A 23017-nucleotide genomic window follows, 5' to 3' on the forward strand; every position below is an offset into this window, starting at 1 on the left:
GACATCCTGGACCCAAGCCCAGGAAGGCAACATGTCATTCTGGAATCACTTTTGTGACCACAGAAAGCCTATCCCCCTAATAATTCCACTCCCTATTGTAGCCCTCACTTTCTTTCCTCTCCATCTGTGCAGTTGAGCCACTGAGAAGTAATTACCACTGGCAGGATGAAAAGCAGCATATCTGTTTGAGAGTGGTATGGGTCCAGGTAACTCTGGCACTATCTGCCTACCTCTACTCTGCCGGGCAGTCACCTATTCCCTTCCTGCCAATGCAGACTAAGCCTTTGGTATGACCACCTCTCTAATCGTGCTAACCGTGAACATCTCAGCCTCACAAATGCTCCAGAGTGACTCCAGCCGCTGCACCAGCTCTGATACACGGATTTCAAGTAGCTGCAGTTGAAGACACTTCCAGCGCACATGTTCATCCTGGATACTGAAAGTTTCCCACACATCACAGGTGGAGGGTACCATGTGACCAATCTTTCCTGCTATGACTTGCTCTTTGATCGCTCCTTTACTACTTCTAAGTTTGAGAATATTAATAGCACTAAGGACCACCTTCTACTCCAAGTGCTGACTCTGTAACAACACTATCAAACGGTACAATATATACTCAGCAGTTCCGTCTTACCAATCAGCAGCTTCCAAAGTTGATTCACTGTGATGCTGATGAAAGGACATTCTACCCAGTCTGCTGCACAGTGATGCTGACTGTAGGACATTCTTCCCCGCCTGCCTCAATGCGATACTGACTGTAGGATATTCTTCCCAGTCTGCTTCAATGCGATACTGGCTATAAGACACTCTTCCCGCCGTAATGTTAACTGCAGGACACTATTCCCAGATTCTTCCCAGAGCTTGCTGACCTTAAACAGTGATGGGATCCATCCAATGACAGAAAAATGCAGTACGCCGAAGTTAAAAGTTGCTGATTGTTATGGGTTGAGAAAGCTACAAAGTATATCATGGAGTTCACCTGACCTACAACTGTTTATAGATTTTGGTTATGAGGAGCACAAGGGCCCACCTTTCAGGTGTTATGCAACAGAGACCGTAAGCACTTATAATCAAAACCAAAGTTTATTCTACAAATTTAGTTAACATTTTTATAAACACACACAGTAAGCATTTTTATCAACTACAAACATAAATACCCCACACAGCTACAGTACTCTATGTATAACCCTTAATAAATTCCCCCTTTAAGCTGTCCCAATTTGATAACAAGATCCCATAAACCAGAAAACCCTTTTCAAAGGTGTGGTCCAGCACACAGCACTCAAGATCTGGTATGGGTACTTCTTGTTTCCTGTCTAAATAGCAGGTTTGAATTCCTTCCAGAAAACAGTTATCACTTTTAAGTTATCACGTAATCTAGAGAAAGCTTTTAAAACACAGAGAGAGAGACTCCAAGATCCTTATCTGTTTGAATAGAGCAGCCAAATGTGAAAACGAAAGCAAAACCCAGAGCCACACAATAGCTCCCAGCTCAAAAACGAAAGTAAGGGCAGCACGGTGGCGCAGTGGGTTAGCCCTGTTGCCTCACGGCGCCGAGGTCCCAGGTTCGAATCCCGGCTCTGGGTCACTGTCTGTGTGGAGTTTGCACATTCTCCCCGTGTCTGCGTGGGTTTCGCCCCCACAACCCAAAGATGTGCAGAGTAGGTGGATTGGCCATGCTAAATTGCCCCTTAATTGGAAAAATGAATTGGGTAGTCTAAATTTTTTAAAAAACGAAAGTAAAGCTCAGAGCCACAGCCCAGCTCCACCCACACAATGACATCACTGAAGCCGTGTGATAAGACAAAGCATTTCTTAAAGGAACACTCCCATGACATGATTCAATTCAGTCAGGAATCCCTCAAGTCTCCACAGCATAACGGTGTGTAGATGAGGGCAATGTATTTAACATAGTCCACTTGATTTCAGCAAGGCTTTTGATAAGGTCCGACATGGGAGACTGATCTAAGGTAATTTGGTAAAGTCGATCCAGTGTTGGCTGAGTGGCAGGAAGCAGAGGTGTTGGCCGAGGGGTATTTTTATGACTGGAAGCCTATTTCCAGTGGGGTCCTGCTGGGACAATTGTTGGGGCCCATGCTGTTGATCAGTTTGTTTGGTGATGAGAGGAAAATTGGGGGGGTGGTAAGTAGTGAGGAGGATAGCCTTAGGTTGCAGAAGGATATAGATGGGCTGATTAGTGGCAAAGGGAATTCAGTCAAGTTAAGTGTGAGGTGATGCCCAAGGGAATACATGATGAACAGCAGGACCCTGTGAAGCATTGAGGATCAGAGGGACCTTGTGTATGTACACTGGTCGCTTAAGGTAGCAGGGCAGGTGGATAAAGTGGTTAAGGGTGTAGTTTCACAGCTTCCAAAGGAAGGAACGGATCCTGGAATGGGCCAAGAAAGCAGCAACATCAACTGGGATGGTAACTCGATAAGAATTATCGGTGGTTAGCACTGCTGTCTCACAGCGCTGAGGACCCAGGTTCAATCCCGGCCCCGGGTCACAATCCGTGTGGGGTTTGCACATTCTCCCCGTGTCTGCATGCGTCTCACCCCCACAACCCAAAAGATGTGCAGGGTGAAGTGAATTGGCCACGCTAAATTTCCCCTTAATTGGTAAAAAAGTATTGGATATTCTAAATTTTTAAAAAAACTCGGTAAGTATTTACCAAGACATCGGCACGGAATTGGCGGGCAGCCTTCAATAAGGTGAAGACGGTCCTGTTCAATCGAGGTGTGTGGTTTGGGGGGGTATACCCTTCAAAGCTAAGAGTCATGTTTCACTCAAAGGACTTTTATTTTGAAACTTAGAGCAGACTGAGGACTTAATCAGAGATCATGGACTGGGCACAGTTTGAGGGATGTGATTGGGTTATTGGGTGGTTGGAGTTTTACTATTTTACTGTTTTATTGTTCATTTTCATGTTGTTATGAGTTGAGTTGGGCTAATGGTAGAGATGTTTGGATTGGGGACGTTTCTTCTGTTTTCATGATGATCCTTCTGTACAGGCTTAGTAGTTGATGGGAAGGCAGGGAATGGGGGTGCCTTCCCTTAGTTTAAGGTGTTTGCTTAATATGGGTTGGGAATACGATTAGTTGGGAGGGACGAGCTTGGGGCAGAAACAAAGGCTATGGTTAAGGAATAGGTGGGACCTGAAGAGGGGGAACGGGTCACCTTACTAGTGCTAGAATAGAAAGTAGGCTAGTTAATGGAAGTGGGGGGTGGGGCTGCAACCTCTTGGTCCAGTTAGGTTAGGCTCAATGGGTCTAGTGTAATAATAATAATCACTTATTGTCACAATTGGCTTCAATGAAGTTATTGTGAAAAGGCCCTAGTCGCCACGCTCCGGCGCCTATTTGGGGAGGACGGTATGGGAATTGAACCCGCGCTGCTGGCAAGGTTCTGCATTGCAAGCCAGTTATTTAGCTCACTGTGCTAAACCAGCCCCTCTCATGGGGAGGGAAATTAGGGGGTTAGGGCAGGTTATCTGTTGACTGCGGGTGCGGGGGGCAGAAACTGACAATAATCAGGTATTTTTCTCTATTCCTGGCATTGTCAAACTTGGAGGCGCGACCTGTGGGCGGGTGTCGGGAGGGTCGTGGAGCCGTCCGTCGCAGCGCTCCCGATCGCGCAAATCTGCACGCAGCAGCCAGCTGTTAAGAACGGCAGCTGCAAGCGGCCTTCAAAATGGCCGTGAACATGGAAAGAAAATGCGGCCGCACTGCGCATGCGTGCCAGATCATCGGCGCGCATGCACAAAGCTTTGTGCGCTGATGATCGGACACGCATGCGCAGTGCGGTCACTTTTTTTTTTAAACGGTCGCAGCTTTTTGTTTCACAAGTTCAGGCGGGTTTTATTTATTTTATTCATTTATTTAATTTTTATTTTTTTCATTTATTTTATTCATTTTTTTTTACAAGTTCGGGGGGAGTTTTATTCGATAAAATTTTACAGGAAAAAAATGCAGAACTTTGGACAGTGGGAGACTCCATACTTTCCGACAACGGAAGGCTTCGCCTTCATCCAACAGGTTCCATTGGAGGAGCTTGTACGAGGGCCAAAGGGACCCAAAACCATTTTTGACAGCAGCAAACAAGGTAAGAGAAAATGCTGGGCACGCATGCGCAGGTCGGCCGGCGTGGGTTGCGAAGGTCGTCTGGGTTGGGTCCCGAAGGTTGGCCGGTTGGTAAAAATGGGTCCCCGGAAAAAAAGTTTGAAGAACATTGCTCTATTCCACCATTTAGGTGGGACAGGTTGCTATCTTAGGTGGGCCCGCGGCCAAGGAATCATCGGCAAAGCTATGATCTATCCTGGTGGCTGACCCGAGACTGAGGGAGGGTGTGCGACTCCTGAGAAGGGCGGTCACCTGGAATGTGCGAGGCCTTGGGGCGGACCCAGTCAAAAGAGCACAGGTTTTTGTTCATTTAAAGAACCTATGGGCCGGTGTGATGTTTCTCCAGGAAACCCACATGTGCAAGCGGGACCAGGGAGTCATCAGAAGGCTTGGGTGAGCCACATTTTCTTTTGGAGTTCGATAGGGCTCGAGGGGTGGGTGGCGATCCTCGTTAATGAAAAGGGTCTAGTTTTGTTCGGAGAAGATAATAGCAGATGTGGGTAGGCGGTATATTATAGTAACGGGATTGTTAGAAGGGGTATAGGTGGTGTTGGTGAATGGATATGTCCCGAATTGGGATACAATATTCAAAAACGGCTGCTGACAGCGATACAGAATCAGGGCACCCATCAGGTTATTATGCAAAGGAGACATGAACTGTGTGCTACACCCAAAGGGGTGGGGCGTTCTAGGCCAAGATCGCTGGTCCGAGGGGAGATGGTAAAGGCGTTAATCACTTTTATGGAGGAAATGGGAAATGGCTGGGTGGTGGGTAGGCAGACCCTTGGCAGTTCGGACATCCGGGGCGAAAAGAGTTTTTGTTCTTCTCCTCTGTACATAATGTATTCTCCAGCATTGACTATTTTGTCGTGAGCCGAGCGCTATTGGCAGGGGTGAAGAAATCTGAGTACTCTGCGGTGATGATTTCTGACCATGCCCCACATGAGTTGGAGGTAGGCTGGGGTATCGCAAGGGATGGCGGTTGGATGCGGGTCTGCTGGCGGACCTGGGGTTCTGTGCAAGGATCTCGGGCTATCCAGGATTATATTCTGAATAATGATAATGGGGCAGTTTTGCCCTCGGTACCATGGGAGGTGCGAGTGTTGAAAAATGGGTCGCCAAAAATGATCCCCAACGATCATCTGATTTTTTTTTCTCATTTTCTCGCGAGGCAAGTTTTTGCTGCCCTAAACTGATCCTCTTCAAAGAAAAGGGAGCACATTCATAAAGTTAAATTTAATACCTAGCCAATACACAAATGCAATGTTTCATCATGACACCTAGGGCGCGATTCTCCGACCCCACGCCGGGTGGGAGAATCGCGGGAGTGCCGGGCGAATCATGCCACACCGCCCTGGCACCCACATGCGATTCTCCCACCCCCCCCCCCCCCCCCCCCCCCCCAAAACGGCGTGTCGCGTTCTGCGACAGGCCGCTCGGAGAATTGCCGCTCCGGTTGAGCGGCGATTCTCCGGCCCGAATGGGCCGAGCGGCCTCCCAAACCTGACTGGTTCACGCCGGCTCCAACCACACCTGGTTGCTGCCAGCGTGAACCGTGTGGGACCTGTGGGGGGCGGAGTGAGAATCGAGCACCAGGGGGGTGCTCAGGAGGGGTGTGGCCCGCGATCGGTGCCCACTGATCGTTGGGCCGGCGTCTCTGAAAGACGCACTCTTTTCCCTCCGCCGCCCCGCAAGATCAATCCGCCATGTCTTGCGGGGCAGCGGAGGGGAAGACGGCAGCCGCGCATGTGCGGGTGACGTCATTTAGGCACTGCCGGCCGCGTCATTCAGGCCGTGCCGCTATGACGCAAGCGTCAGGCCCGGTGCGCGAGATTGACGCGCCGCCTCTCCTAGCCTCCCCCGGGGGGGGGGGGAGAATAGAGGGCGAGTAGCGGCCTCTGACGCCGGAGTGAAACACTCTGGGTTTCACTCCAGCGTCGGCACTTTGTCTCCCTTTGGGAGAATTTCCCCCTAGTATTTGGAATGGCTATGGGGGTCAACATTAGTGTAATGTTACATACAGGTCTGGGTCTGTTCTGTTTATAGGGTGCATTTTGTTTAATGCGGTATGACAATGAGGATCTCTCAGATGCTGAAATAGCCAGCATGAGGATTTTTGAGTGGAGTGAAAGCTTAGTACTGCCTCATACAATACGGGTTATGTGCACTTTATGAAAAGAAAAGGTAAGGATTTGGAGAGAGGTGTATTTTTAAAAGTTAAGTGAATCTTTTTCAGAATGCGACTTAAGCAGCAATACGGCAGCTTCCTCATCCGTGGACTCTGCCCGAGTCTCAAATTTCCCAGCGTGAAGGCAGTCTATGGCTTCAGAGTTTGAAGTGTGTCATCATTATCTCACAATCCAACTCACTATATTTCCCCGTGTGCATTGAAGTATTTTGCTGCAGAATCAATTTAAAATGAGATGACGCCTGAAAAAACGTGGATGGCTGATGCACAGTAAATGAGTGTATTTTTTGAACGTACATGCTGATGAGAGAAATAAGATGCTCGTATTTCTTTAAAACTAAATTAATGTGATTCAGTGCTTCTAGATCAGCAGATATGTGAAATGAAATGAAATGAAAATGAAAATCGCTTATTGTCACGAGTAGGCTTCAATGAAGTTACTGTTAAAAGCCCCTAGTCGCCACATTCCGGCACCTGTTCGGGGAGGCTGGTACGGGAATTGAACCATGCTGCTGGCCTGCCTGGGTCTGCTTTAAAAGTCAGTGATTTAGCCCAGTGTGCTAAACCAGCCCTGTTTTGGTAGGTGGGATGATACATGCCGTTCAAATCCTCAGATTGATTAGCAGCCTTTTGGTACTTTGGAGATTAGAGTTCAATCTCGGGTTCGAGTTGGAAAAGTCTGATTGGACAAAGCCAACGATTTCAATGACAGGGCTGTGAAACGGTTTGCTGGTGAATGAAAATTACAATACACAAGGTGGAATTATTTTGTTACCAGGCAACAGCTTGGTTTTGAGTAGGCAGAACTGAATACAATTCACCGTCATAAGCGAGGAAGATCAATTATGCTAATTTTAAATGCATAAAAGTTGAGGACAAACTCATCCAAGTAGGAAGTGAACGTGGTGTGGGTCATGAGGGCCAGTCATTTGATAAAACTGGGTTGGTGGGAAAAAAGTTTGAAAAACACTGAACTAAGTTATACTGTTAGAGGGGAAGGTGGAGAATGGGGTTCTTATTGTTAATTGTTATTCTGTGTTATTGAGTGTTTTTTATATAAATTGCTAAAAATTACTTAAAATGTTTTCAAACAGAAATAAACTCTTAAGCACAAAGCTCAATACATGCAAACTCCTTTGTTTAACATGAATCTAACTAGTGTTTTACCCTTCTTACACAGAAACACTAAATTAAACACATTTAAATCTATACCTTATTTCTAATATCCAACAATGCAACTATAGATCACTTAAAACGACCTCTGCTTCTTGACAGTGTGTGCTTGTATCCCATGAGTTAATGAAAATAAGTCAGAAAGTTGTCACATAAATCCCTCAGTCACATAAATCCCTCAGTCACAAGGCCATCATGCCCTTGAAGGGACATTTAATGATGCAGTCAGTTCACTCAGTAGACAACCACTGCAGACTGAAATATGGTGAGTCATGTGGGGCTTTGAATTATTTACTCTCCACCATCTAAGACCTAAGGCTACTTAATCCAAAGACAGTTCCTCTTTGTTCTGTGACATTTCCTGCTCTTGTTTGTAGCAAACAGCATTTGGCTGCAAACTATATTGCGCCATTTATTAAGAGAGTTTGTCAGGCTTTTGTTCTGTCTTTTCCCATTATTGAAATCTGTCTTGGTTTATACATTCATAATGCAGAAGGAAAGTTATTTGGTCTGACTTACCAATTACAGTGATGTTATTCTTCGGGACAAAATTAACAGCCACTTGGGAAAATGTGGTTTAAGTAAAGAAAACACACGGATTTACTGAGGGAAAATCGTGTTTAACTAACTTGCTTGTGTTTTTAATTACAAGAGGGTAAATGAGGGTAAGTCTGTTCATGAGGTGTACATGGACGTCCAAAAGTGATTTGATAAAGCAGCGTACAATAGTGTTATAGAGTGTTATTTTTATGCATCTTCTCATTTAAATCCGTTGTTGATGTCATCAATAAGTTCTGTGACATGATTAATTGTTGTTATTACTTGTGTATATTTGTATTAAATGCCGTCAGTTCTAATTCTGTTCTGTTACTATTATTTCAATGTTTAGCTAGTTATTCCTGTGTTTGAATCCATACCATTATTTTTATGTATTAGTCGGTGGGGATGGTAGCGGGGTCCACGAGGGGTAGGATAGGTGGGCCGCGCGGCAGGCGGGGTAGGACTGCACGTTACGGGAAGCGGCCGTCATAGAGAGCGCTAAGTCTTTGTCGCTGCTAGATCAGCGTGGCCCCTTCCAGCAGTCGTTGCCAGATGGGGTCCGATGCAATACCCGTAACAAATCCATCCCACATGAGGAGATTCAAATGTTCCATAGCCGAGACGGCCTGGCACTCACAGTCCCGTACTAGAGGGATAAGGGCCCGCCAGAAGTCCTCAATCGACTCACCCGGTTGCTGGACGCGAGTGGAGAGTACGTGCCTCGCAAACAGAGTGTTCGCCGACTGGACATAATTTTCTTTGAGCAGTTCCATAGCACGGGCATAGGTCGGCGCGTCCTGTATCAGCGGGAACACGCTGGAGCCTCCGATGGTGCAGGGTCCGCTGAGGTGATGTAGGCCTCGAAGACAGCTAGCCAGTGGTTAAAGTCTTTACTGGCGTTTGGCGATTGCGGATCCAGCTGCAGGTGGTCGGGTTTTATTCTGATGTCCATGATTAGGGAAATCTCACGGTAATAAATTGATGCGCTAACAATTGCACACACAAACACGAAACGGTACAAAAGAAGCTTTATTACCGTGAGATGTTATTCCCTCAAGTGGAGCTGTAAAATGGCAGCTCAGGAGACCTCATGGATATTTATACTGCTCCCTGTGGGCGGAGCTAGCTGGCAGGGACTTACCGACAAACTATGCAGGGGCTTACCGACAAACCTGTAATAGCAGGTACTATTGTACATCCCCTAATAGAGGCATACACATATATATATATACAGTGGTATTACCACACTGGGGAAAGCCACAATTGCTTTTCAGAAAGCTCTACAAATTTCTCAGGGTATGGAGATGGCTGCCAGTAATGCAAAATAATTCAGAAGACCAATGGTGGCATGCAGGCAGGTGCACTGCATCAAGTAGAAAAAGAAGCTGCAAGAAAAAAGGTGAAGACAGTGGAGTGGGCAGGTGTGGAGGATCACGTGACGCAAATCATTGTAAGTTTATGAACACTGTTTGTCACCAGTGCAACCAGAAGGGGTATTTAGCAAAAATGTGCCAGGGTGCAAAGAGAAAGTGAAGGTTGAGAGGCAAAATGATTATTAAGTTAAGTTAAGTTAAGTTAAAGAAAATCCAAAAATGTTTTACCAATATATTAATGGTAAACGGTTAGTGAAGAAAAAAGTAGGTCATTTCAGAGAAGGGAACTTGTGTGTAGATGTAGAGGCTGTGGGAAAGGTTTTAAATGAATGTTTTATCTCTGTGTTTACAAATGAAATGGATGATAGAGATTTAATAGTCCAGGAGGTACACTGTGAGATATTGGATGGGGTACTCATAAAGGGAGGACATACTTGAAGAGTTGAAATCCTTGAAAGTTGATAAGTCGCTAGGGCCAGATGGATTGTATCCAAGGCTACTGAAGGAGGTCAGGGAGGTGACAGCTGATGCCCTGAGAATGATTTTCCAATCCTCACTAGATACAGGGGAGGTACTGGCGGACTGGAGAAATGCGTCGTTCCATTGGTTAAAAAGGACCGACGGAAATGCCTAACAATTATAGGCCAGTTAGTCTAATGTCAGTGGTGGGCAAATTAGTAGAATCAGTGCTCAGAGATAGACATAGAAAGGCATGGACTAGACAGGGATAGTCAGCATGGATATGTTAAAGGAAGCTCTTGCCTCACAAATTTGATTAAATTCTTTGAGGAAGTGACAAGAAGGGTTGATGAAGGTAGTGCAGAGAATGTGTACATGGATTTTAGCAAGGTGTTTAACAAAGTACCACATGGGTTTTAGCAAGGTGTTTAACAAAGTACCACATGGCGTGAAAGCCCATGGGATACAGGGAAATGTGGCAAACTGGATCAAAAGTTGGCTTAGTAACAGGAAACAAAGAGTAATGGTTGATGGCTGACCTTGCAGTTCGAAAGTTGTTTCAGGTGGTGTTTCACAAAGCTCGGTTTTGGGACCCTTACTGTTTGTGTTACATAATTACAATTTGGACATGCATGTGTGGAGCACGATTGGGAAATTTGCAGACGACACAAAGATTGGCTGCGTGGAGGACAGTGTAGAGGATAGCTACAATCTCCAAAATGATATAGATGGGTTGGTGGAGTGGACAATAAAGTGACAGATGGAAGTGCGAGGTCATGCATTTAGGGAGGTCAAACAGTTACAGGGAGTACACAATAAATAGGAATATACTGAGAGGGGTAGATGAAGTGAGAAATCTTGGTGTACAAGTGCACAGGTCCCTAAAGGCAGCATTTCAAGTAGACAAGATTGCAAAGAAAGCATATTGAATACACTCCTTCATTGGCCGAGGTATAGACTATAGAAGTAAGGATATAATGTTGGAATTGTATAAAGTACTGGTGAGGCCACAACTGGAGTATTGTTTGCAGTTCTGGTCACCACAAAAATAATAAATAAATAATCTTTATTATTGTCACAAGTAGGTTTACATTAACACTGCAATGAAGTTTCTGTGAAAATCCCCCAGTTGCCACACTCCGGCTCCTGTTCGGGTACACAGAGGGAGAATTCAGAATGTCCAATTCACCTAACAGCACGCCTTTCGGGACTTGTGGGAGGAAATCGGAGTGCCTGGAGGAAACCCATGCAAACACGTGGAGAACGTGCAGACTCCGCACAGCTAGTGACCCAAATGGGAATCGACCCTGGGACCCTGGCGCTGTGAAGCAACAGTGCTAATCACATACAGGAAGGACGTAATTGCTCTGGAGCGAGTGCAGAGGAGGTTTACAAGGATGTTGCCAAGGCTAAAAATCTGTAGCTACAAGGAGAGATTGGATAAGTGGGGTTAATTTCCTTGGAACAAGGGCAGCACAGTGGCGCAGTGGGTTAGCCCTGCTCCCTCACAGTGCTGAGGTCTCAGGTTCGATCCCAGCTCTGGGTCACAGTCCGTGTGGAGTTTGCACATTCTCCCTGTGTTTGTGTGGGTTTCGCCCCCAACCCAAAGATGTGCAGGTTAGGTGGATTGGCCACGCTAAAATTGCCCCTTAATTGGAAAAAAACTAATTGGGTACTCTAAATTTTAAAAAAAATTCCTTGGAACAACGAAGCCTGAGGAGTGATTTAATTGAGGTGTCCAAAATTATGAAGGGAAGAGATAGAGTGGACGGGATCAAATAATTTCCCTTGGTGGAGAATTCTAGAACCAGGGAACATAGATTCAAGAAAGGTGGCCAGAAGATGTATAGGGAACAGGAAAAGCATTTTAATGCAGAGCGTAGTGGGAATCTGGAATTCACTGTCCGAGTTCGTGGTGGAGCCAGAGACTCTAAACTCTTTTGAAAAGTACCTGGATTTACACCTTAAGTGCTGTAAGATACAGGGCTATGGGACAGGGGCAGGAAGGTGGGATTAGAAAGGGTACCTGGTGTCCTCGAGCCAGCATGGACACGATAGGCCAAAAGGCCTCCTTCTGTGCTGGAATTCTATGATTTTATGGAGGTGGACCCAGGAACCTCTGTATCGGTAATCAATGAGGAGACTTGCAGGAAGATGTGGAGCTCCAAGCAGGCACCAGCCCTTACCGAGGCAGCAATCAACTTTCGGACGGACAACGGCAAGACTATACCATTGCTTAGAGGTAGACATTTCATTTAACAGGCAACAAGCAAGAGCAATGCTCGTGGTAGTGAAAAGGCATGGGCCTGGTCTGATAGGGCGTAACTGGCTCAGGAAAATTCAGTTGAACTTGAGTGCGATAAAACACACAAAAGTGACACGTGTCATTCAGGAAATATCCTGAGGTTTTCAAAGATGAACCTGGTACATTGCGGGGCACTACAGTTAAATTGTTCATAGATCCTCCGGCTACTCCTCGCTTTTTCAAACCAAGGACAGTGCCGTATTCCATGAAAGGCCAAGTGGAGGAGGAGTTGGAACGGCTGCAAAGGCTAGGAATCATTGATCCCATTCAGTTTTCACGTTGGGCAGCTCCAATTGTTCCTTTTCTTAAAAGTAATGGTACTGTACCCATATGTGGGAAATACACTTACCATTAATCAGGTTTCCAAGCTGGACACTTAACCAGTTGCCAAGAGTAGAAGATCTGTTTTTAACCTTTGCAGGCAGTAAGATCTTTTCAAAACTAGGCGTGAGCTAGATATATCAACCACTCTTACAAGAGAAAGATTCAAAGCAGTACGTGGCCGTCAACACGCATAAAGGTTGTTCAAGTACAAGCGTTTGGTTTTTGGCATATCCTCCAGCCCGGCGATCTTTCAAAGGATGATGGACAACTTGTTACAAGGCATTCCTCATGTTGTTGTCCACTTAGATACCATTTTAATTTCTGGCGAGACTGAGGAGGAGCACCTCAGCAACCTGGATCAAGTTTTAAAAAGGATTTCAAAGCCTGGACTATGTCTGAAGCAAGTGTATTTTTCAGGCACTGAGCGTGGAGTAGCTAGACCTTCGAGTCACTGCACAAGGCTTATCTCCTGTGGAAGGGAATATTTGAGCAATTAAGAAAGCTCTGAAGCCAAGGAATGTGGCTGGGCTCAGAACATTTGTAGGTTTGATAAACTATTATGGAAAGTTTTTGCCAGACCTGTTGTAAGGGCCCTTTCTGTTGATTTTCTAATTTCCTATTTCTTTTGCTTTGTCGTTATCGTTTATGGTCCTTGGATCTTTAATGGACATATACCTGTAAATCGTGCAGAGGAAGTAAAGAATCAAAATTTTCAAAATAGTACATTATGCTATTAAGATTTAGTTTTGAACAGAAGAATTCAGACTTTATGGCGCCCAAGAGATTGAAAGGATTCGGTTTTATTGTTTGGCTGGTGGTCAATAGATTGGCCGAGAACCTTATTGTGCCTGGCAACAAAATTGGGTTCTGCCAGGTGTGGTGTTTTCAGAGAACCCGGGAGAAAACTCCTGGACGCTAAGAGGAGAGATTGTGTGTGGTTCTTTTCTCTCTCTCTCTCTCTCTTTCTCTCTCTCTCTCTCTACAGACCTGCCAACTGTAGCTATTGGGCGACCAAAGACTATGTTTTTTTTTAAATAAAGAGTTCATTTCAACTGTGTTGCGACTCCAGGTCAAAGTGATCTTTGAGACAGTAGACAGTACAGTATTTATTAAAATGAGACACCAAGTCAATGCCTCTGGAAGCTGCTAAGGCTTTTCTTCAGGTTGAGGATCTATCTTTGGGTTATGTACAAGAGCTTCGAAAAGACAAGCTAATTGAATTGGCAAGTGAATTAAAACTAGAAGTGCCAGCTCATTGGACTTCTAGTAACATCATGTGAGGAGAGGTCGCTCACTAGACAGCTCCCACAAAGATCTGCGTTTATAAAGTCCTTTTTGCCTGGGTTTTCAGAGAAACCTTTGCAGAAAAACGTATACCTGTGCTGTTCCAATGCCGAAAAGGCCAGTAAACAACCCGCAGAAGGTAATTCGTTGACCAATTCAGAAGCATCGCGCAGCTCCTCCGCGGAAAAAATGGCGGAATTTGCATCAATGGCGGTGGCCTTCCCAATAACAGCGGATATGTTCGCTAGTGTGCTGACGAAAGGACCCGACATCCAATTTGACAAACGTTGGAAATTGATGCCAGAGAACATACGAACGTCGATCGAAGAGACCATGGACTCTCTCCAGTTGAATCTGGAAAAGACTGTAGAGCTGTTAAAGAAGCATAGCGAGGTGCTGGAGGGTATGGAGAAAGCACTGTCGAGGCATGGTGAGCAGCCTGCATCACTGGAGGCTGAGATGTCGGTGGTAGCCGATGAGAATAAGAGGTTGAAGGTCAAAGTCGTCCTCGAGAATCATTCGAAGAGGCAGAATCTCAGAGTCATGGGATTGGTGGAGGGGATAGAGGGCCTGAATCCCACTGCCTATTTTACGCAGATGTTTGGGAAAATGATGGGAAGGGCGGTCTTGTGTCCTCTCCGGAGTTAGAACCCATTGGACCCTTTGTCAGAAGCCTCAGCTAATCGAACCACGCGTGCCCTCATCGTCTGCTTTCATAGTTTACAGAAGGAGAGTGTCCTAAAGTGGCCAAGGAACATTGAGATTGGAGGTGGAAGGACCATCTTGTTTGGATCTACCAGATGTGGGAGCTAAGCTGGAAAGAAAATGGTATGCGTTTAGCAAGGCTAAGGCCGCCTTGTACAAGAAGGGAGTTTGGTTTGGGGTGGTGTATCCAGCGAGGCTGCATGACACCTATGAATCAAAGGACTTTTACTTCGATGCACCAGAGGAGGCGGATGTCTTCGTTAAAAAGCATGGACTTGGTTCTTGTTATGTATGGTTTTGATTGCTGTGGGTTAGGAAGAGTATTGTGGTATCCTGTACATAGTTGTTTATATTTGATGGTAAATGTTTTTGTTTTTCTGTTTTGGGGGTTGAAAGGGTTTTTTGCTTCACTTGTGATATGTTTATGGGGGTGGACAACTATTATGTGAAGTGCTGTTTCATGTATTTTAGATGGAATTAAATAGCCCCGGTTGGGAATTTAGTTTTGTTGGGGTGTTGAGGTGCTGTTTTATGAGGTATGTTTTATTCTTGGGATGGTAACGCAGTCTTTCTCTCTATCCTGGCGGGGGACTACCCCGCTAGCATTAAGCTCAGCTAGCTAACGGGAGTGAGATGAGGGGAGGAGCTGCTGCCGTTGAACCAGTTTCATCTGGTTCGATGAGCTTAGGACCTCTGTGTGGTTGGGGGCAGTGGTTTTTGGTAATTTCAATATGTATATTTGGGTGGGGTGTTATTTGAGGATGGGGTTAGTTTGCTGATGATGACTGTGAGAGTTTCTTTGTTTCACTCTGGGTGGATTTGGCACCCATCCTGTGTGGGCCTTTGACTGTATTTTTTTTTATAAACATTTTATTGAGGTATTTTTGGTATTGTAACAACAACAAAATAAACAATGTACATGAAACTATAAACATTGTACAAAAGCCGTCACCCTTCCTTACACTCGCATGCCGACCCCTCCTCCACCACCCACTTCCTGATCATGGCTATATTCGCCACCCAGTAATAGTTACTAAAATTTGGCAGTGCCAGCCCGCCCTGTCACCAACTCCGCTCACGCATTACCTTCCTTATTCGCGGGGTCTTGCACATCCAAACGAAGCCAGTAATCACTTTGTTGATTTGACTGTATTTTTTGAGTAGTTACTTGATAACCCTTGCTGTGGAGGAGAGGGTGTGGGAAGCCGCCAATTCAGTCGGTTACCTAGAAAGTAAGTGCATTGGGAGGCCCGGTAAAGAGGACTAGAGTTTTTGCTCATCTAAAGAATCAGTGCTGATATGGTGTTTTTGCAGGAGATTCACTTGCGGATGAAGGATCAAACCAGACTGCGGAAGGGGTGGGTGAGCAAGATGTTTAATTCGGGCTTTAATGGAAGGACCCGAGGTGTGGTGATTTTTAGTTAATAAACGGGTTTTTGTTTGGCGACTAAGACTGTGGTGAATCCCAGTGCAGATTTGTGATGATCACTGAATCTTTGGCAGGTACGTTGGTGGTATTGGTAAATGTCTAGGAGCCAAATTGGGATGATATAGCATTTGTCAGGAGACTGTTAGTTTCTATTCCTGATCTGATCACGGACCAACTGGTTTTTGGAGGGGACTTTAACCATGTACTGGATCCTAAGTTGGATGAATCCAGGCCTATGTTGTTGGCTCTCTCAGGGATGGTGAAATTGCTCTGGCCTTCGTGGAGAAGATGGATGGTGGGGCGCTGAGCCGTGATGGTTTTTCACCCAAGGGATATGGAATTCCCGTTCTTCTCTCATGTACACAGGGTCCCTTTTACCTTGGGTGCGGACGGTGGAATATTTGGCAATTGTAATCTCGGGCCATGCTCCATATTTTTTGGTCTTGGAGAGAGATTCCAGTCAGTGCCCGCATTGGAGGTTAGATGTAGCGCTGTTAGTGGATAGAGTTATGTGAGTGCGTTTCCAAGACCATTGAGGAGTATATTAGGTTCAATAGAAATGACTCTGTCTCCCCCTCTGCGCTGTGAGCAGCCCTTAAACTAGTTGTTCGAGTGGGGGTAATCTCCTATAAGGTGCTTTTGGATGGGATGGTGAAGGTGGAACGGCAGCGACTGGTGGGTGCGATTCTTGAGACGGTTTGCAGAGTTTCTGCTGAACAGGAAGCAGCAGCAAATGCAGTTTGGTCTGTTGTCCACGGGGGAGGCGGTGAAACAGCTACGGCGCTCGAGGGAGGTACTTTACGAGAATGGGACACGGCCAACTGTCTGTTAAACCACCAGCTGAGGAAGTAGGCGGCTTCCCGGGAGATTAATACAGATCAAGAACTCGTCCGGCAATGGGCGGCACGGTGGCGCATTAGTTAACACTGTTGCCTCACAGCACCGAGGTCCCAGGTTCGACCCGGCTCACTGTTCATGTGGAGTTTGCACATTCGCCCCGTGTCTGCGTGGGTTGTGCCCCACAATCCAAAGATGTGCAGGGTAGGTGGATTGGCCACGCCAAATTGCTCCTTAATTGGAAAAAACAAATTGGGTACCATAAATTTTTATTTACAAAAAAGAACTCTTCCGGCAACATGGTTTCCGCCCCGGAAGAGTCAATGCTGCTTTTGAGGCATTTTACAGTCATCTCTATAGGTCAGATCGCCCGGAGAATGGTTCAGCCATGTTGGCATTCCTAGATGGACTGTTCTAGATGAGACGTGGTCACACCCAAGGTGCTGGCAGACAGATGGGTGACCACTAGAAAGGGCAGGCAGGCAGTGCAGGAATCCCCTGTGGCTGTCCCCCTCTCTTGACAGGTATACCGTTTTGGATACTGTTGGGGGGGGATAGTCTATTAGGGAAAAACAACAGCAGCCAGAACAATGGTACCACAACTGGCTCTGTTGCTCCGCAGGGCAGGGCAAAGTTCAGGAGAGCGATAGTTATAGGGGACTCTATAGTAAGGGGCACGGATAGGCGCTTCTGTGGACTGGAAAGAGACTCCAGGATGGTGTGTTGCCTCCCTGGTGCCTAGTCAAGGATGTCTCTGAACGAACACAGGACATCCTGAAGGAGAAGGGTGAACTCCATCTACAAGTTTGCTGACGACACGACCATAGTGGGCCTGATCTCAAATAATGGCGAGTCAGAATACAGGAGGGAGATAGAGAACCTAGTGGAGTGGTGCAACGACAACAATCTATCCCTCAATGTCAGCAAAACTAAAGAGCTGGTCATTGACTTCAGGAAGCAAAGTACTGTACACACCCCTGCCAGCATCAATGGGGCCGAGGTGGAGATGGTTAGCAGCTTCATATTCCTAGGGGTGCACATCACCAAAAATCTGTCCTGGTCCACCCACGTCGACGCTACCACCAAAAAAGAACAACAGCGCCTATACTTCCTCAGAAAACGAAGGAAACTCTGCATATCCACATTCACTCTGACCAACTTTTTACAGATGTACCATAGAAAACATCCTATCTGGCTGCATCACAGCCTGGTATGGCAACTGCTCGGCCCAAGTCCGCAAGAAACCTCAGAGAGTTGTGAACACAGCCCAGTCCATCACACGAACCTGCCTCCCATCCATTGATTCCATCTACACCTCCCGCTGTCTGGGGAAAGCGGGCAGCATAATCAAAGACACCTCCCACCCAGCTTACCCACTCTTCCAACTTCTTCCATCGGGCAGGAGATACAAAAGTCTGAGAACACGCACGAACAGATGCAAAAACAGCTTTTTCCCCACTGTTACCAGACTCTGAAATGACCCTCTTACGGACTGACCTGATACTACATTCCTGCATGCTTCACCCGATGCCAGTGTCTATGTATTTACATTGTGTACCTTGTGTTGCCCTATGATGTATTTTTTTATTTTCTTTTCTTTTCATGTACTTAATGATTTGTTTGAGCTGCTCACAGAAAAATACTTTTCACTGTACCTCGATACACATGATAATAAACAAATCCATCCATCCAACAGCTAGAGGTGGTAGTACACATAGCAACTAACGACATAGGCAGGAAGAGTGATGAGGTCCTGCAGAAGGAGTTCAGGGAGTTAGGCAGTAAGCTAAAAAGCAGGACCTCTCGGGTTGTAATCTTAGGATTACTCCCTGTCCACGTGCCAGTGAGGCTAGAAATAGGAGAATAGTGCAGCTAAACACGTGGCTAAAGCGGTGGTGTAGGAGGGAAGGTTTCAGATTTCTGGACCATTGGAATCTCTTCGGGGCAGGTGGGACCTGATGGTGAAATTGAACAAAGGAAGAGTTGTTTGCGGGTATCAAGATCATACTCATCTGCGCCAAAACTTGGAGTTCCAGGTAACACAATAGAAGAAAATGAAGCTGTGGAAATGCAACAAGAAGTGGTTCCTGTTGTACCTGGACTTCCAGTGGACTCTACTTCAGGAAAGGGACACTAATGCACAGAACGAAGTCAAGCAGCACCAGAGTTGATGAGTCATCAGTGGTACTGTGAAGATCACAGTGCAGTCATAAAGCTCCTGAAAGACTGATGTATAATTCAGGCTTTTGTTTCATTGTATTTCTTTCTTTAAAGGGGGGTGGGGAGAAGTTTTATTATTATGCATCTTATTTAAATCCATTGCTCTTGTCACCAGTAAGTGCTGTGACACCATTAATTGTTGTTACCTGTGTATATTTGGATTTATCTACCGATAGTTCTAATTCTATTCTATTACTGTTATTTCGATGTTTATCCAGTTCCCATTTGTGAGTCCACACTTTATTTTAAACTTTGTTATTTTTACATATTAAGAAGATTAATTAAACTTTATTAACAACACATTTGGACTACATTTTGTGGTCATGTTATCGCACTTTGGAATGCCAATTACAGTGATGTTATTCTTCGGGACAAAATTAACAGCCACTTGGGGGAAAGGTGGGTTAAATGAAGAAAACTAAAACAGCTTTATTAAGGGAAAGTCATGTTTAACTAACTTGCTTGAGTTTTTAATTATATAACAGAGAGGGTAAATGAGGGCAAGTCTGTTGATGTGGGATGTATGGACTTCCAAAAGTCATTTGATAAAGCACGGTACAACAGACTTGTGAATAAAGTTGGAGCTCTTGGAATAAAAGGAACGTTAACAACATGAATACAAAATTGACTTAGTGGCAGGATGCAGAGAGTAGTGTTTGGACTTGTTGAAGGTTTCTAACAGAGTTCCAGGTATCAGTTTTAGGACCCACTGCCCTTCCTGATGTTTATTAATGACCATGATTTTGCTTTACAGGACACTATGTGTTGATAACACAAAACCTGCAGCACATACCTAATAACATTTGAGAGGTATTTAGATGTGCACTTGCGATCCCAAGGCCTACAAGTGTTATGGGCCAGGGTTTAGAGAACCCCAAAGTGTATCATGGAGTTCACCTGATCCACAATTTTTAATAGATTGTGGTATGAGGAGCACACGGCCCACTCTACATGTGTGGTACAGCAGAAATGGAAAAGTATTTTTTTAAGCAGAACAATGTTTATTCTATGAACTCAAGTTAACCTTTCTAAAACATACAGTGAACATCTTAGCAACCATTAATTCAAATACAACCCCCAAAGATGACAACACTAAGTAAACCTTTAGGCTTTCCTTTTTAACATCCAAACGACTTAAACACAAACCCTTTATCAGATGCACATCAGGTTAAAGTTACTACTGAAAACATTTATAATTCTGAATTCACCAAATGATCAAGAGATAGTCTTTTGATGGCAGAGAGAACAGGAGTACACCTGCTTGGTCTGGCTTCAGCTCCAACACTGAAAACAAAACTAAAACACACCCTGCAGCAAACAGCCTGAAATGAAATTAAAAAGCTGACAGACAGCCCAGCTACACCCACTCTCTGACATCACCCATTTCTTAAAGATATTCTCACTACAGATGCTTATATACACACCCATTTATAAACACCCATTTCTTAAAGGTACTCTCACATGACAATGGGGTGACTTGATTATGGTCTACAAGATTATGAGGGTCATGGATAGAGTGGATGGGCAGGCACTCTTTCCCAGAGTGGAGGCATCAGTCACTAGGAGGCAAAGGTTTAAGGTTGGTGGGGCAAAGTTTAGAGGAGATGTGCGAGGCACGTTTTTTACACAGCGGGTGGTGAGTGCCTGGAATGCTTTGCCAGAGGATTCATACACCTTCTGGCTGTGACTAGCTATCCAGCTCTGAAAATGAAACTAAAACACACCTTGCAGCAAACAGCCTAAAACAAAAGTAAAAAGCTGACAGCCCAGCTCCACCCACTCTCTGACATCACTGCAGTAATAAACACCCATTTCTTAAAGGTACTCTCACTACGGATATTTATATACACCCATTTCTTAAAGGTACTCTTGCATGACACCAGGCTATGGGCTGGAAAATGGGATGAGAATACTTAGGTGGTTGTTTTTGACCGGGGTGATGGGCCGAAGAGCCTTTTCTGTATTGTAGATATCTGTCATGCTATGTTGGCAACAAGTTAACCTTATGATTACCACTGAGACCATGCTGAGAAGTTATATAAAGTCATAGAATCCCTACAGTGCATAGGCAAGCCATTCAGCCCATCAAGTCTGCATTGACCCTTCTGAAAGAGCACTCGGCGCCCACCCCACCCTATCCCCATAACCTTGTAACCTGATCTGCACAAGTTGGCTGTGTAAGTGGTCAGCGCTGACATTCTGTGCAAGCGTTAGGAGCAATAGGAGTTACATCTCTTCTAAAATAGTGTTAAAATTCCATCTTACGAATTAAACCATTAGCTGTACTTGACGTGTTGCCCTCTTGAATATTAAACACAAGCACAACCTTTACCTTTGAAGATTTTAAGTCTATTTTGTATTTTTCCAACAGAAGAACATGAACGCTCTCCATTACGCAGTACTTCATGGTTGGGTAAAGGTGTCAGAGCTGCTGATTGAAGCTGAAATAAACCTGGATGCAGTTAACCACGTGAGTCTGGCAAGTTGCATCTGTAAAGAATTAAGTCCTTCAAGGGACTACGTTCTGACTTAGATTAAGCCTTATTACAGTCAAATGTCAACGGAGTTCACCCAGCAAGCATTCTTCACTCCACACTAAGAGCTGTTGCAACCATGCTCTCCACAAATGGAAAGATGCAACGAGGAGGTAGACAGGTGCATGCCCACGCAGACTCCTGCCCTATTACATCTCAGACGGCTCTACAGAGGGGACGCACAGGAGGCTACGGAACTCACCACTTCGCCTCCAATGAAAAGTTTCTGCACTCCTGTTTCCATAATGTTAAATTTCAGTACGGGTGCTTGATGTTACATAATGGGTGAGAAGGGGCTGGAGTTTTATTTCAGTCCCTTCAGGAGCCAGCTGCAAACGTTGTGATGGGGCCACAGGAGTGATTTGCCATGAGCACTTTAGATTTCAACTTCTGTTTCTGAATGCGATTCATGTTGCAAAACAACTGTGAAACAGAGCAATGTTCATTAGTGCCAGCACTATATCAGGGTTCGGTATAGTGCAAAGCTCTTTGCATGCTGTGTCACCAAATACTCCCAGGAGCTTAGACTCGTGCAAAGTTCATAAGACTGGTCATATCTCCAGATACCTTCTAAAATATTTTTTTAAAATCAAACGTAACGTGGGTGAGATTTTCCACTTTTCGCACAAAGTGCTGGCTGAGATGAGAAAGCCGGTGTGCTGCTCACTGGCTGCTTTTCTCACCACATTGTGCAGCACTCTGTACAAAATAACTCTGCAGGCGTGGCCCACGCTATCACTGGCAGGGCCGGAAAAAGCTGGAAGCTGGCAATCCTGAGATCGGGGCGCCCTTTTTAAAGGACGCCCCCGGCTTCCGATAGAAACAAAGAATTCCCCACAGCTCCCCAACGTACACGGTGACCTCCTTCCTCCTCCATCTGCACAACGGGAATCCACGTCCCCTCATTGACATGAGGAAACCATCTCTTCCTCCCCCCCCCCCCCCCCCCCTCCACAGCTGAAGAGAGCATCCCCCCCGCCCCAAATGGAGCTCCCCAGGATGGCCGCCTGCCACTGCCCCTGCTTCCTGGGCATGTCCCCCTCCCCCAGTGGGCTGTACTTACTGGTGACCCCCCCCCCCCCCCCAAGCGGGGTTCCCTTACCTGGTTTTCATTTTTGAAAACATGTAAACCTCGTCAACTTGACTTCAGTCGGCGAGGGTGGATAACCCACTGTTTGAGGGGGGGGTGGGAGGGGGGGAGGCGGGCGGGGGGGGGGGGGGGATGCGGGGGAGTTTGGGAATGGCTCAGGAACATCAGGTGGGGAAGTCCTTTAATGAGATTATAATTTATGTAAATGAGGTTCCTGATCTACCTGGGTTGTAACTGACACAGAATCATAAAATTTACATTCGACCCATCGAGTCTGCACTGGCCAATGCAAAAAGCACCCTACTTAGGCCCACACCTCCACCCTAATAGGCAAGGGGTCTTTTCCCTCCTCAAAGCTCTTGCACCAGGATCCCTGTTGCAAATCCCCCTGCTTCATTCACATAAAGAGTAAAAGGCTTGCTGCAATTAGGAAGT

The 23017-nt window shown here is 45.7% G+C and overlaps 1 protein-coding gene across 5 annotated transcripts in view; it reads left to right on the top strand.

Moving 5' to 3' along the window:
• ankdd1a (ankyrin repeat and death domain containing 1A) overlaps positions 1 to 23017 on the top strand; it is a 139236-nt gene that overhangs the window by 49084 nt on the left and 67135 nt on the right. For all 5 annotated transcript variants that reach the window (XM_038813610.1, XM_038813613.1, XM_038813612.1 and 2 more), the window contains one exon: positions 21330 to 21428. In XM_038813610.1, coding sequence (XP_038669538.1) covers positions 21330 to 21428 — 99 coding nt within the window. The remainder of the gene's footprint in view (positions 1 to 21329; positions 21429 to 23017) is intronic.

The sequence above is a fragment of the Scyliorhinus canicula genome, chromosome 12 (assembly GCF_902713615.1).
Source record: "Scyliorhinus canicula chromosome 12, sScyCan1.1, whole genome shotgun sequence".
NCBI lineage: Eukaryota > Metazoa > Chordata > Chondrichthyes > Carcharhiniformes > Scyliorhinidae > Scyliorhinus > Scyliorhinus canicula.